The 15,579-nt window shown below is 39.5% G+C and overlaps 1 protein-coding gene across 1 annotated transcript in view; it reads left to right on the top strand.

Moving 5' to 3' along the window:
• LOC110982888 (kinetochore-associated protein 1-like) overlaps positions 1-15,579 on the top strand; it is a 125,446-nt gene that overhangs the window by 76,894 nt on the left and 32,973 nt on the right. The window contains exons 24-30 of the mRNA XM_087135478.1: positions 2,057-2,161; positions 2,760-2,863; positions 11,369-11,468; positions 12,147-12,284; positions 12,999-13,124; positions 13,688-13,825; positions 15,204-15,326. Of these exons, the coding sequence (XP_086991604.1) occupies positions 2,057-2,161; positions 2,760-2,863; positions 11,369-11,468; positions 12,147-12,284; positions 12,999-13,124; positions 13,688-13,825; positions 15,204-15,326 (834 nt within the window). The remainder of the gene's footprint in view (positions 1-2,056; positions 2,162-2,759; positions 2,864-11,368; positions 11,469-12,146; positions 12,285-12,998; positions 13,125-13,687; positions 13,826-15,203; positions 15,327-15,579) is intronic.

A 15,579-nucleotide genomic window follows, 5' to 3' on the forward strand; every position in this document is an offset into this window, starting at 1 on the left:
GGGGTCACTAAATGAACTTGCAAGTGCCCAAAGGGGGTCTCTAAATGAACTCACACTAAATGGTTGACTGAGCACAGCCAACTGAGGGCGCTATACAAATAACATACAAAAGTGACCTGTCACACAGTTGTTCATACCAACCTGACTTGGAGTTCAGTATTATTGTGAGGACTAGTTTGTAACAGGTAGATTCTGTACTTTGTTAGATTGGTTCAGCTTCTTTATCTTGTAAAGAGCACTTGTAGCTTTGAGTTTCCTAACAATTCCTGAATGTCACACTTTAACCATCCTATCCTCACTTGCCACTGCAGAACCCAGAGCAAGTCCTTGCTAAGTGCCCATTTTAGGGGTACAGCGTGGAAGCCGTTGACTTTCTGTTCATCTGCTGGATGGTGATCTCAGTCTGCACTTTGTTGGAATAGCATCATCTGGCTTCGATTGGTACATGTAGTGGAAAACTTCCAGAATAAAGTTTGGACCAAATTTGTGACAGAAACTCTTTGGGATGGAGTACATGTAAGAAGCTGCATTAGGAAAATCCTTTTGTGAGATGATCCAGAACAGCTGCATTGGGGGAGTTATGGATCTGGGGTCATGTTTTGCCCTTTTTTTCACTGGATGACTGGAGTTTGTTCTTCAGCTTGGATTCTTTAAGTTTTCACTTTGAAAGTAGTAAGTCAGCAGGTGTATCCTTCGGTTGAAATAGGCAACCTTTTTCGGCAAGGTTGCACTTTATCGTCTTGGAGTGTTGGAAGCTTCCGAGAGATTCCCAAACTTGGCTGCCTGACTCCGATAAGGGGGCAGTCTTGGTAACGGCAGGTTTTGATTAGTTATCCTTGCATTGTGGTCTTCTTGATTGTTTTGAGCTCGTCAAGTACAGGAACAATGTTGGATTTGAAGTACCGATATTGTTGGTGTCAGAATCAAGTGCTTCAAGACAAGTTTCTGTTTTAGAAAGGAAGCCACATCTGGAGTGGCAATGCCTCCTCGCAACTTGATGTAGGACAACTTTGTGAAGTTTTATATGTCTTATCTTCAGAAATCATTGCTCTCATCAGTTGTCGTTAGAATGCATCTTTTGTAAAATCCTTTTCTGGGGTTCAGATTATATCCGTATGTTTTGTTTTGTTTTTTTAATGTGGATCAGCCTTGAAGATATTTGTGATACCACTACTGTCTTGATGCCAGGATCTTGTGGTATATGGCAGACTGATGTCATCCTTGACTCTCAGTCAAACTCCAGAAGGGCAGATGTTACATTTCCAGTCAGAGCTGGATAAAGAAGACCTTTCTGCATAGCCCTTTGGTCTTCTCATCTCTTCCATTGCTACAATGGCAAGCTTTGCTCATCGGTAGAACTCTCCAACTGCTTGGTTTGCATCATCTTTGAGCCATGTGCAGTTGATGGTACCTTATTGCCTTTTTCTGAAGTTTATGAGAGAGGTTGCACCATGGATGAGCAGCCCGACCGGGGCATGAGGTGGTACCAGTAAATGTAGGTCGTTGTTCCAAAAAAGTCAGTCTTAATAGGTTCACTTAAGGGTTATATGTAGGTGGTGAGTTACATCTAGTTCAATACGGGTGATTCTCAATAGTGTTCCTTCAAAAGTTTGCAACGTGTTGGCCAATCACAATGTGCGAAATTCTGTCGACCCTTTCCAAACGCGCATTGGTGCATCTTGATTGGCCAACGTGTTGCATACTCTTGGAGGCACACTATTGTGAATTGCCTGTATTCTCAGCGGGAGACCTCAGAAGTCTTCATGGAATGCTGTGAGGATGAACAGTGAAGCAACTTGAGACTTACAGGGTAATGTACTTGGCTACAGTGATATTAGTATCGAAGAAATGTTCTGCTTCCAGTGGCCTCTTGATTTCATCAATTTTAAGTTTAAGAATCTTATTTGGCCACAGAGGGCATGCTGTTTGAATGGCAGATCATTTGGGACTGCAGCAGGCTGGTTTGCTCTGCTGGTCTGCAGCCAGTGAGTGGGCCCCAGTACAGGAGCTTACAGAAGGAAAATTGTTCCAAATATTGTACTTTATTTCTTTGCAGGACTTGTTGAATTGCTACGCCCAGGGTCGGAGAGCCACCTATGTTTATGAGGCATTTTGGGAAGCCAAAGCCATAGCCATTATCCACTGCATCAAGGATATCGAGGTAAAAAACTTTTGGCTCTAATTTTCTGACATTTTGTAGTGATGGTTAGAATATGGGTTGATTCAAGAGGCAGCAGTCAACAGATTTCCTGTGGACTGTAAAAGCATACAGGACCATTAATGACAGGAATTGGTTCCAAGTCATGAGACCAAGTGCCTGTAAACAACTATACAAATTACATGCACTTTTGACCTTTTCAGACATAGGAAACTAGAAAAGGAAAGGTTGCTAGAAGGTTTTTAGGCAAACCTTTCGTTTTAAAACACCATACCACGTGGAGTGTGGGAACGGATGCCATGTTTATGCTCTTTTAAAGTGTTTGGAGTAAGAATTTACCATTTGAATGCATTTTTTTGTACATGTTTTTTCCCCTCTTATGTGAAATTTGGGCTAAGGGTTTCTTTAACAGTTTCTTATTAAGTAACTTATTTTACTTCAGTGGTGTACCAGGTGCCTATATGGAAGTACCCATAAATGCACACCACTGAAACAGCCTGACTTTGCACAGTTCCTATATTCTTCCCAGTTTTTATCTCATCATGAACACCAAGGCATCAATACATTTGTAGTAATTTCTTATCCTATCCACATTGTGTAGTGTAAGTGCCTCGGAATTTACTCACTGATGCTGAGTGCCTCCATGCCTTGGAATGACAAGATGGAGCAACTAGTCCGCCAGGGGTTGTCCCTTAAACACCCAAAGTAAGCCGTGGTTTTTCTTTCAGTTTACTGGCATGCTTATAAAAATAGTAATGTAGAAGGGTCACCGAAATTTTGGGTCCAAAGTGTGAAATTTTTCCGTCGCCAGTACCTCTGACATGTATACCATCTGACCAGTTTGACAAGGGATGTATCACTGAAATTGATTTCAAACTATTTTTATTTGTTTGGCAGGTAATTTGCAGTACTTAGTCAGTCTTGGAAATTAAACAACGAGTTCTAAACATTAAAATCAAATGCCAGACGTAACAGGGACAGGGAAAAAAAATTGGACCCCAAATTTTAGAACGACCCCAAAACAAGTTGATTGGGGATGTTTCGCTTACATGTAGTGGTTGAGGCTGCCGTTCCCAGGGTGAGGGGCTCAAATCCATCATGTGTGACAGCAGGGAGGATTAATATGCTTCATTAGCCCTTTGTACTGTAAATGGAAACATGATGCTTTATACTCCCTAGTAAGCGTAACTGGTTTTTAGGAAATTTGTTTGGCCTGTGTAGCTGGGATGATAGATTGTAGTGCCTTGAGCACCATAACTAGTGGATACGTGTACTGGTACATGTATGTGTCCTTTATTGAAATACACGTATGCGTTATTATTATGCTTTGGGGACTAGAAGGGGTTATGCCAATGAAATGGTTTTGAATGTCCCAATGAGTAAGTCTAACAGCGCATGCACAAAATGCAGCACGCTAAAGTTTTCTGGGCAATCAATGTACACAGTGCACATGTGCATGAGATTGGCCCTCATGGTGCTGTTGTACGGCGCAATGACCACACTCAGCAAACATGTTCATCTTGACTTGATATGATGTTATTTGTTCCCAAATAAGCTTGTCTTTTTGAATTTCTTTTCAAGAATCACTTTGGGAATCAGCGTCAGAATCATATCAGAATCTGGTTTTGTTTTGATACACTCACTATTATATTCTACACATACATGTAGTGAGACATTAAATAACTAATAACAATGAAGACAAACATACTTTTGTTACAAATAGAAATTAATTGAACTGCTTTTTGCAATTTTGCGAAACCCGACAAATCTTTGTACCTGTCAAACATCACCAAAACCTGAAATAGTTGTGCCAGCCCTTTCATGGACTATGTTACATTTCTAAAAACTAGGTCATAACATCGACAGCATTTTTTTACAAACATCGAGTGTTCAAGAAAGAAGAGTGTGCATCAGTACTATACTACTAAACAAAACAACAGCCATCGAAATTCCATATGACCCACGCACCTTGATGTTGAAATGCTGGGATCGTGCAGTTTGTATTTGTCAACTTTTTTTTAATAATTCCAACCCTTTCAAATCAGAGAAATATGTCAAATCGGAAAGTCCTTCACAATAAATATGCCTGATCAGATTTCAGCTGTCCTACACAAACATTGTCTAAATATAAGACATATTAACAGGTGTATTACATACATACATAGGAAACTCTAAAATAAAGAGGTCAAGAAGTTGAAACGGTTAGGGGGGAAACGGGATATTAGCACAGGATATTAGCTTAGAGTCCCAAGTAAAATCGAAGGATGGTTTGATGGTTTCAAATATCTGGAACATTAGTGACTGCGTCATACATGCACATGCTGTATTATGAGTACCTGTGGTTGGTACATGTATGCTATTATATAACTTCCATACAGATCCTTGTCATTTGATTGGTGGAACACGCATCACATGACATTCATCAATCCTGCCATTCATGCTGCGTCAGATCGCCCATGTGCGGATGGTAAAAAATATACAACGGTTTTAGGATCATCCTTGTTTCCATGACATACATGTATGGGAGGCCTTGTCCCTAAAGAGGCAGAACGAGCACAACATGCAGCACCTGATGTGATTTTGACGTCATCTTGTAACAAATCATGTGACATTAAAAGAGCACTCTTGGTTCTATATCTCGTGAAATACACGTCTGATTGGGTTAAATCTTGGTGTGTAACTCGAAGGTCAAGGGTTTTAGACCAAAATTGAGCTGACATGATCATGACATCCTCAGGTAACAAGTCATGTGACATTAAAAGTGATTTTTTTTTTAAAGCCTAGTATCAGTGAAGTACATGTCCTGTCGGGTTGAACTTCGCAGACAGCTAGAAAGGGAAGGGTTCGCGATGGCAATTGATTTTATCTGATGCTGGTATCGTCACATGATAAGTCATGTGACATGTATTGAGATGACATGGATAATGAACTTTTCATTGCTATATTTCCACTTTTGGCCATTATCTAACAAGTTTATCCAATGATTTTTTGAAAACCCTTTGAAACCGAAGCAGCTCCGTGGATGTTCACCAGCATGTCTGTTCTCATTAGGATTTGAAATTGTTTGAAATTTATTTAAAGGTAAATCAATTGATAAGGATCTATATGACAGTTATATTAAACAAATAATGAATGTTTTTCACTTATGCAATAGTAAGAATATTTTCATGAGTTGAAAGAGGGAATGTTCCATTCAGTGAGGCGAAAATTGGATAATATTGCACTACTTCCATTTCTAACACTTCCATTGCCACACAAGTGGATGTGGCTTATGTTACAAACATATCAACATGCCAACAAACCGCAAACTGTTCGGCTTCATATGGACCCTCCAAAGTGTGGCATTGTTTGCCAAACAAATGAATCAATCTGCCACACACATGGCCCACATGAATTTTGTTGCATGGACTTCATGGCAATTCCATTACTAATTCCAATTAATCCTTTGGTCCCTGTTGCTCCCCTGACCACCCGGCTTGAATGTATAAGTCACTGTTGCACCCCAAACCCCCCCCTCCCGAAATTGGCCCTCTTTTTGTCACGGTGTAATATACATATACATGCAAAGACCCACATGGACAGTGGCCTCCAACATTACATTAAAGTGTAGCTTGGGAGTTCCCCAAGCAGATGTATTAAAGAAAGACTACTGTTGCTATAGAAACAAATGATGTTAAGGCTTTTAATGAAGGTGGAACTACATCTAGCTCCTAACACTTTGTGATAGGCCTACTGTGTGTAATTCATGTTTGACCGCTGCACAGTAGATGCGTGCTGCATGCGTATGTTCTTATGAAAACACAACTATTTTGAGACTGTTTCTTGATGATAGTGATCATCTGTCAACTGGAATAAAAGCTTTGATATTCAGAAAAGGGTTTGCTCATGTTTGCTCCTGGCATACCTGTATGTTGACATGCAGCTATTATGCATACATGTATTTGCTTGTAGATACACTTTTCAAGCAGTAAACATTTTCTATTTTTTTTCCCTCATTTTTGAAAGCTCAAAGATCATTGATACAAGATTATACAGACAACAGGTGTACATTTTGGTTAATAGAAAAGAGTGTTTCATACTCTACTACATAAACAAAACTTTCTTTACAGCAAAATGAAAGAATTTTCTATTTTGTGACAAATGTTGTATCCCACAGTATTTATCCCAATATTTTTCCAGTGAGAAATGACCGATGTGATGCATGTGTACAAGTGCTAATGGGTTAATCTATCATGGTCTGATTACAGGATTATCGTGTCAATCTTCAGGCCAATACCGAGCAGGGAGTGAATTCTCTTCCTTTACTTGTCTTTTAGCATGCTCCAAAGTGTTAGACTAATTGTCTTTGGTTCAGTAGACCCTCCTACCAAAAAAGTAAGTGTTAAGAAAAATATTCATGTTTCTACCACACACCAAATGCCACACAAATGAAATACAACACATCAATGCACACATCAAATTTGCCATGCAATGTCTACCCAATCTTGCAGTCTGATAGCTTTTTGCAAATGCTAACAAAATGGCAGCATATAGGTTCGAGTTTAACGTATTGATGAATTCATCAAAGCCTAGGGTCTGACAAAGTTTAGTTTTAAAGTGAACATTGTGGTAGAGTCATTCAGGGTAGTGCTGAACATATATGTACTGAGAGATGATACCTGAGAGATGTTTCTCGCAAACAATTTGTATTTTGCTAGAGCAAGGAATAACATCAGATTGTGAAGTAAACGGTCTGAACACTGCACAATATGCATTGATTTCTGCAAGCTCCTGTTGGTTATCATCAGAGCACACCAGCTGCCCATCCGTTTTCTTACAACCCAGCCAGACCCGTTTATACGAATTAGACTTAGGAAAATACTGTTTCACCATGCTGCTTGCAAATGCTGTTTCTTTCTGTGAATTGAGGACCAGGAGTTGAGCCCCAAGGCCTGCACATTTCTCGTAAGCATTGATCCAAGGGATCCGAAATTCTACAGCGAGGAACTTGGCATAGCAAGAATGGTTGAAGTATGTCCATCCATGTGGACAACTCTGACAGACAGCGTCAGTCCCAAGCACTCCAACCACCAGACCAAGCCAACATCCCACCAGAATATTCTGAATCTTCAGATGCATTTTAATCCAATGTGTTAAACGCTCTCCAGAAGATTAATCTCGATATTAAAATCCAATTGCTTTCTTTCACAAGATTAACAAAAAACTCTTGCTCATTAAAATTTAATGATTTTATCAAAAACAGGTCTGTTTGACAGTAAGTGTGCAGGCTCTATCTGATGTCTTGTTCATATGTGAAACAAGTACCAACTGACACAAAGTTCTCGCTATCAGCAAAGCTACCAGTGATTTAAGGGTTGTTGTGGTAACTTCTGTGTGGCAATTCAGGGCTTATTGATACTCATAGATGCATGCTGAATCCTGTAATGAACTTGCCTTTTGACTGTGCAAAATGGACTGCGTGATGATTCCAATTTTATTAGGAATTGCGGTCAGTTAATAAAGGCACGTACCCTTTTCTAATGAACCATGAGACTGGATAAGGTGAAGTCTGGTACAAAATTAACATCTCTGTCAGTTTCACGACTCAGTCATACAGCTGAATGTTATTTCCCCGAATAAACCTGTATTTAATAGTCAATTGCAGGCATTATGTTGAGTAAAATAAGAAATATACGTGTCACTTCTTGTAGCCCTAAGTTTCAACAAACATATAACCCTCACAAACATTGTTGTCTTTTTTTTTTTTTTTAAGTAGTGTTTTCCAATCTGGATAATGTGAATAATAACCTGCTTGCGCTTTTCAAAAGTTCAGCCGTCTTGTTGAAAAATCTGCCTTTGAAAACAAGATTTGTCGGTACCTGTCTTCTGTGTACATGAATGCACATATGAAACTGATGGTTATAAATTCATTTTTGCCTCAAATAGAAACTGCAAGGACAGTTGTCACTGGTAATTCCTGATTCAGTTTTGCTTTTGTCCGAGAAAACCACAAAAACACAGTGGGGAAACTTTTGTTCAGGTCTGAAGTTTGCCATGAAGAATGAGAATATTGATATAGTGATTTCTCTATGCTTTTGTGAGTATCTTGTAGCATTGTTTTGGCATCTTTAATAGTAAATTAATTTGAAATGTACATGTATTCCATGTCTGAGAGATCAAGTTATTAAAGTATATCACACTAATTCTCACATCACTTAACACCGATACTTTGAAGGCCACTAGTGCTGAGCATTAAATGAATGTTTCTTATCACCAAACAGAAACTGTGTGGAGGGTCTGTCATAGATACTATAATTCCTGATTGGATTTTGCTTTGGCTGGACGAAAAAAGCGATGGTTACTTTCGTTGCTGAGATTTTACTTTCATCTGGGAGAGAAGTTCAGTGTTTCTCTCAAGTATGGGTAATCCATAATTTCATCTACATTGTTGATTGTAATGGTGTACATGTACTCTAGGCATGCCGTCGGATAAAGTTCTATTTGTTTCTCACGACTTATTCCAGTTGGTAGTGGGCACACTCGTTCATGGTTGTGACATACTTGTTGGCATCAGCCCATGAGTTGGTGACATTGCTGAGATAACATGTCTTCCCTGACAGGTTGAAGGAGTGGCAGCTGGGATCCTTGGAACAAGCCATGCAGCATTGTATCGGATGCTTGATGAGGTTTGTCGTGTAGGCATGGTCTAGAAGGCAGGAGGGCATGGTCGGGTCAGCATCTGCCTGGGTGACAGTGTTGCAGCGAATGGCACTGAATCGGTTCTCCAGATGTTTCTCGCAAACAATTTGTATTTTGCTAGAGCAAGGAATAACATCAGATTGTGAAGTAAACGGTCTGAACACTGCACAATATGCATTGATTTCTGCAAACTCCTGTTGGTTATCATCAGAGCACACCGGCTGCCCATCCGTTACTTTACAACCCAGCCAGACCCATTTATACCAATTAGACATGGGAAAATATTGTTTCACCATGCTGCTTGCAAATGCTCTCTCTTTCTGTGAATTGAGGACTAGGAGTTGAGCCCCAAGGCCTGCACATTTCTCGTAAGCATTGATCCAAGGAATGCCAAATTCTACAGCGAGGAACTTGGCATAGCAAGAATGGTTGAAGTATGTCCATCCATGTGGACAACTCTGACAGATAGCGTCAGTCCCAAGCACTCCAACCACCAGACCAAGCCAACATCCCACCAGAATATTCTGAATCTTCAGATGCATTTTAATCCAATGTGTTAAACGCTCTCCAGAAGATTAATCTCGATATTAAAATCCAATTGCTTTCTTTCACAAGATTAACAAAAAACTCTTGCTCATTAAAATTTAATGATTTTATCAAAAACAGGTCTGTTTGACAGTAAGTGTGCAGGCTCTATCTGATGTCTTGTTCATATGTGAAGCAAGCACCAAGTGACACAAAGTTCTTCCTATAAGCAAAGCTACCAGTGATTTAAGGGTTGTTGTGGTAACTTCTGTGTGGCAATTCAGGGCTTATTGATACTCATAGATGCATGCTGAATCCTGTAATGAACTTGCCTTTTGACTGTGCAAAATGGACTGCATGATGATTCCAATTTTATTAGGAATTGCAGCCACTTAATAAAGGCACGTACCCTTTTCTAATGAACCATGAGACTGGATAAGGTGACGTCTGGTACAAAATTAACATCTCTGTCAGTTTCACGACCCGTCATACAGCTGAATGCTATTGCCCTGAATAAACCTGTATTTAATAGTCAATTGCAGGCATTATGTTGAGTAAAATAAGAAATATACGTGTCACTTCTTGTAGCCCTAAGTTTCAACAAACATATAACTCTCACAAACATAGTTGTCATCTTTTCTTTTTTTTAAAGTAGTGTTTTCCAATCTGGATAATGTGAATAATTACCTGCTTGCACTTTTCAAAAGTTCAGCTGTATGTTGAAAAATCTGCCTTTGAAAACAAGATTTATTGGTACCTGTCTTCTGTGTACGTGAATGCACGTATGAAACTGATGGTTATAAATTCATTTTCACCTCAAATAGAAACTGCAAGGACAGTTGTCATGGACACTAGTAATCCCTGATTCAGTTTTGCTTTTGTCCGAGAAAACCACAAAAAAACAGTGGGGAAACTTTTGTTCAGGTCTGAAGTTTGCCATGAGGAATGAGAATATTGATATAGTGATTTCTCTATGCTTTTGTGAGTATCTTGTAGCATTGTTTTGGCATCTTTAACGGTTAATTAATTTGGAATGTACATGTATTTCATGTCTGGGAGATCAAGTTATTAAAGTATATCACACTAATTCTCACATCACTTAAGACCGATGCTTTGAAGGCCACTAGTGCTGAGCATTAAATGAATGTTTCTTATCAACAAACAGAAACTGTGTGGAGGGGTTGTCATAGAAACTATAATTCCTGATTGGACTTTGGTTTGGCTGGACAAAAAAAGCGATGGTTACTTTTGTTCTTGATTTTGGTCCTCATACATGGGCATGTTTGTCTAGTCTTTACAGTTCAACCAACAGATTTTTTTTTTTGTACATAGGGTTTTAGGTTTCTTTGGATCCCATAGACCAAATGTCAAAGTAGAAGAAACATCACACCACTTCAAGTTACACCAAATACCGGTGTATTGTGAGAAAACATGACATGTACATGTATTACTCATATTATTATGACACAATATTTTTTCACAATATCTTACAAGGACTTCCCTTTTGAAATGTTCCAAATAACTTATTCTGGGATCATATATTTGTGCATCAATAAAATGGGACCTGAACAAAACAATTGCAATGTACCAGTACATGTACACTGTACATGTAATTGAGATGCAAAAAGTATGCTGTTGTGGAATGGGATCATAGTGGTGGGCCATTTGTGTTTGCCAACACTTTTCTTTTTATATGGATATGTAGGTCTCTTTCAACTGATGTCACTTCCTACAGTTTTTGTGCCGTGTATTGGTTGCACCGTATTTCAAGCATATTGGGATCAGGAGTTTGACATTTAGAACATTTTGCACGTCGCATGCACACGCACCCATTGGCGTTGTGTACGTAGTTTCCTACAAATATGGTGTCCAATGAGAGTTCTGTTGTGATTGTCACTGATCAGCTATTGCTTACGTACAGAGATCTTCATGTTCAATGGATGTCACTTTTTGAGTGTCCCCAAATACTTGCCCAGCCTCAGGAAACTTTCTGTTGTTGATTTACAGAGTGGAAGAATTACGTGGCAAGTACAAACTGGTGCAGCTGAAGAAGATGCTGGCAAACTACGACCTGCGGCATGATGATGTACGCAAGGATAACGCTGCGGTATGTTGAATTGACCAAAATGCATCTCAGGGTTTGCCCACAATTTTTCAAAACTGTCAGGTGATTTCTGTCATGGTTCAATGAGAACTTGCAAAGCCCGGCGTGGGGTTCAGGGTCCGCCTAAAAAAGGGCCCCAAATTTTGGACTGAGATGCTCTCCACCAAAAAAAGAAGTGGTATATTAATGGGGCTTTTTAAAATGTAGGATATTAAGATTTCCTTTTTGCTTAATGCACCGGATTAAAGAACTTGTCACTCTAGGTGCAAAAGGAGTCACTTGTAGTGTCAAGACATGCAACAACATGTAGTGCCTAAATCAATATACCTGTAAATCAACATCTGAATCAACCATTTCTTAATTTTTGTGTGCTTCATATTTGAATATGTAATGTGTAACGTAATGATGTTATTGGCTAAAAAAATAGACTCTTTCTCAGGCTAACTTTCTGAGGGGCAATTACTTTATTTGGTGCAAAATAGTTACACCACTCTAAAACCCATTATTTTCAAAACTGGACAATCATTTGGATGAAACATATCTCTCTGTTACAAATCATGTGCCTTTACAAGCTTTTTCTGTGTTATGCATAATTTTTGGCCCCTACAAAAGATTTGATTTTTAGCTACCTGTATTCTCTCAACTTTTGTCCAATGTTACATATTAATTATGCGCATATAGATGGTGATAAAATACATCCTTGCTAGTGACAAGGCGGACTGTCTTGAGGATGCACTGCAGGTAACCAAGGCCTACAATCACTTGTCCCCCACCGATGTTTACATCTTCAGACTGAAATCACTAATTCAGCATGACAGAGTAAGTGGTGATTTATTTCGCTGAAAAAAACAAATTAATCTGAGGCATCATTCATGATCTGGTACACTGAGTTATCTGATTGCACATAAACATAATAAATTGAATTCCCCAGACTAAAGACACTGTTGCTATACCACATGATTAAGGGCTAGCTTTTGCTTAGCAACCACCGTCTCTGGTTCTTTTATGCCTTCTTATCCATTGAAAACAGTGAATCGGTGCAGGGCATCTCTTATGTAACCAAGCAAAAGCTTGCCCTGAATTGTGTGGTATAGCAATAGTGTCTTTAGTATGGAGAATTCAATTTATGTTCACGTGAATTTAAAGAATTCAGTGTACCAGATCTTAATTTTAACTTAAACTTTAGATTAAAATTTAACTTGCAAAAGGCTTATTGGATTTGCAGAAAGCAGTTTCTTTAAGATACCACCTTATACATGTATGCAGTACAGTCATTCAAAAAAAAACTAAATTGAAGAAAATGTTACAGGAGGGCAATATTTTAAGCTGTAACATATTGGCCAATGGACATGTCTATCTCACGAGTACACAAAGAGGTAGGAAACTTCATTGGGGTTTAACACATTCCCATACTGCTTAATAGAGTTCAGAGTGACATAGAAGCTCACCTACTTCTTCCTGTAATAAGCCATTTGTTCTTCATGCAACAGAATTCTTAACACCAGAGTGATCATGAACCTTCCACAAATACAGATTCAAGATGGAATTGAGTTGTTGTCATCACTGAACCTGCCTGAAGCTGTGGAATGTGCCAAAAGGGTCGTGGCCTGGGTTGAGGTCATCCTCAACGAACCCCCATGCTTCAACTTAGATTCAGAGGTAAGACTTAGCTGTAAATGGTTTCAAATATGTTTTGACTGGGTTTCTGCTGTTTTTGTTTTTGTCTTTTTGGAGGGGGGTTAAGTGCAGATACATGTAAGTTCTGTATTCCTTCCTCCTTGCTAAATGCAAATAGAAAAACTGGTAGAAAGAGTGTTGCAGTCATCAAGAGATACATATTTGATGGGGTCGTGGTCTCAAAAGTGCATGGACTTGGACCCACTGGTCTTCAAGGAGATCAGTGCCTAACTTGTCTTTCTTACAATCATTTCCAAACAACCCTCTAAAAGGGTGGCCAGACATGTTTATGATTATCTCGTAGTCGCTTCAGTGTGTTGCCTTTTGGTGGGGTGTGGATGTTGCCGTTTGGTGGGGTGTGGACACATCTGTGTCGTCACTCCAATCTTCTGCTCCCTCATTATGGGTTTCTCTTGAACTTCGCTGGAACTTCGTGTGTGGGGTTGTTACTGCTCGCCCCTTCACCCCTGGCAATAACCCTTGGTCATTCTCAGCATAAAAGCTTTTTATTCTGAACTTTAAGTCTTGCACAAACACCCTTACAGGATAAGAAAGAACTGATTCTCATCACTCAAGGAGCCGTCAGCATCTTGAAGTTTCTCCGTGCCAAAACGACGCACTCGTCAGACCTAAAAGACTTGGAAGACCTCCAGAAGGACCTTAAATGCGTGCTGTCATTGCAGGTAAATGTCCAGCAGTACATATACATGCAGAAGCCCAGCAGTACGTAATTATATTAGTAGTTGGTGATAATTTACTCTGTTTTTTTGAGGAATTTTGACGGCTTTCAAGTGGGGCACAGTGCTTTTTTCCACCCGAGGACTGCGTGTCTGTACTTGTGCTATTGCCCTTGAATGGGTTAAGTATACATTTCACATCACAGCAGTTAGCATCTCATCATATATTGTTCCAAACAAGGGTTAATGTTGGTAGATCACCGCAGTGTATGCGTAGCCTTTGAGCTTTTCTGCCAGAGACAAGATTGGAGAAGATACGTTGCCTGTTGCAATGTGGGTGCACCTTACACAAGTCTCCACACAAATCTGCCTAAGGCAGTGCCTGCCCAAGACAGATTATACAACACAGAATGCAAGAAGTTGTTAAAAAATCCTGGCAGTATTACCATTCTAAACGAATAAATACTGCATTCAAGACATGATACCGCAATGTGCCAGTACGTAAATGCCAGTCCAGAAGGGCTAAAACAAAATCAAAGAAAGAAAGGTGGATGCTTGATACACTGAGATCTTGCCTTAAATGTACACGGGTACATCAAAGATTGCCAACAACTCCTTCAAATTGTCTGAATTGCTATGGTTATGGCACCTCTTGATGAGTCTTTTGTCTTTGTCACAAAGACCTGCTTGATATACCCAACTAATGCATTGCCTATTTGAGAATGTTTGACCCTGTGTTAGAGTGTCATAAGGAATAACATGTGCTGGCTGCTCCAAGACCCAAAGCTGTATCTATGCCGCATCCAAATCTCTTGTTTAAAGTTAGGTCTAAATCTTCCCCAAAAAATTGCCCAAATATTTTGAACCCCAAATTTATAGCATGGCCTATATTGTAAGACTTATTAAGGCAAAAGGTCTCCATTTTCTGGTGGCTCCAAAAGTGGTTTTTTTCCCCTCACTCTTTTTTCTGCACGTAACGCCGGCCGCTACCAACACTAAAATAGACTGGCCCCCAACCTTTTACTGTTTAAAAGCATTTTCAGCTTACACATGTACACAGGACATAAGACCACCTCGTTTGTCTGGTTCCAAGATGTAAATGTATAATACAGAAATGACGTCATCTTAAAAAGAGTGCCCGACTAAATATATTGGCAACTAGAGGGACTCCTTTACTGTACAACCATACCACATCCAACACATGTTAAAATTACACGGAAGCAGGATTCCTGTTGATTAAGCAAGTTTGGCAGCTTTTGGACATCGTTTTATACCAATTAGAAAAGTTTTTTGGGCCAACACAGGTCTACAGTGACATGCTTGCTGACCAGAAACCGGAGAGTTTTTGGTGGCCTAATCTGTTCTCTTTTATTTGGTACCACAGATTGACTTCAATGAGTTCCTTTCATTGAGCGAGTTTCGGGATGCAAGTGTGAGAAAGGTCTTACTGACTAAACACCTTGCCGCATTCTACAGGAACAAAAGTGGATCCTCATTAGACACAAAAGTGCGTATTTTGTGACCAACAACATGTTGTAGCTATCATTTCCAAATTTGATCAATAGCTGGTGGGCAGCTGCATGAGTCCGGCAAAATCATATTGAAACTTAAGGTACATTACATGCGTAGCACTTATGCAGACTAGCAAGAAGAAAGTTTGCATGAGTTTGCGTAGTTGGCATATTCAGTGAATAACCAGTGTTGTACTATAGTTGAGTACATAACAAGTCGTAAGCTACCTGGTACATGCATTCAAATGA

This window comes from Acanthaster planci, linkage group LG01 (genome assembly GCF_054643075.1).
Source record: "Acanthaster planci isolate LZ-2023a linkage group LG01, COTS_SCS, whole genome shotgun sequence".
NCBI lineage: Eukaryota > Metazoa > Echinodermata > Asteroidea > Valvatida > Acanthasteridae > Acanthaster > Acanthaster planci.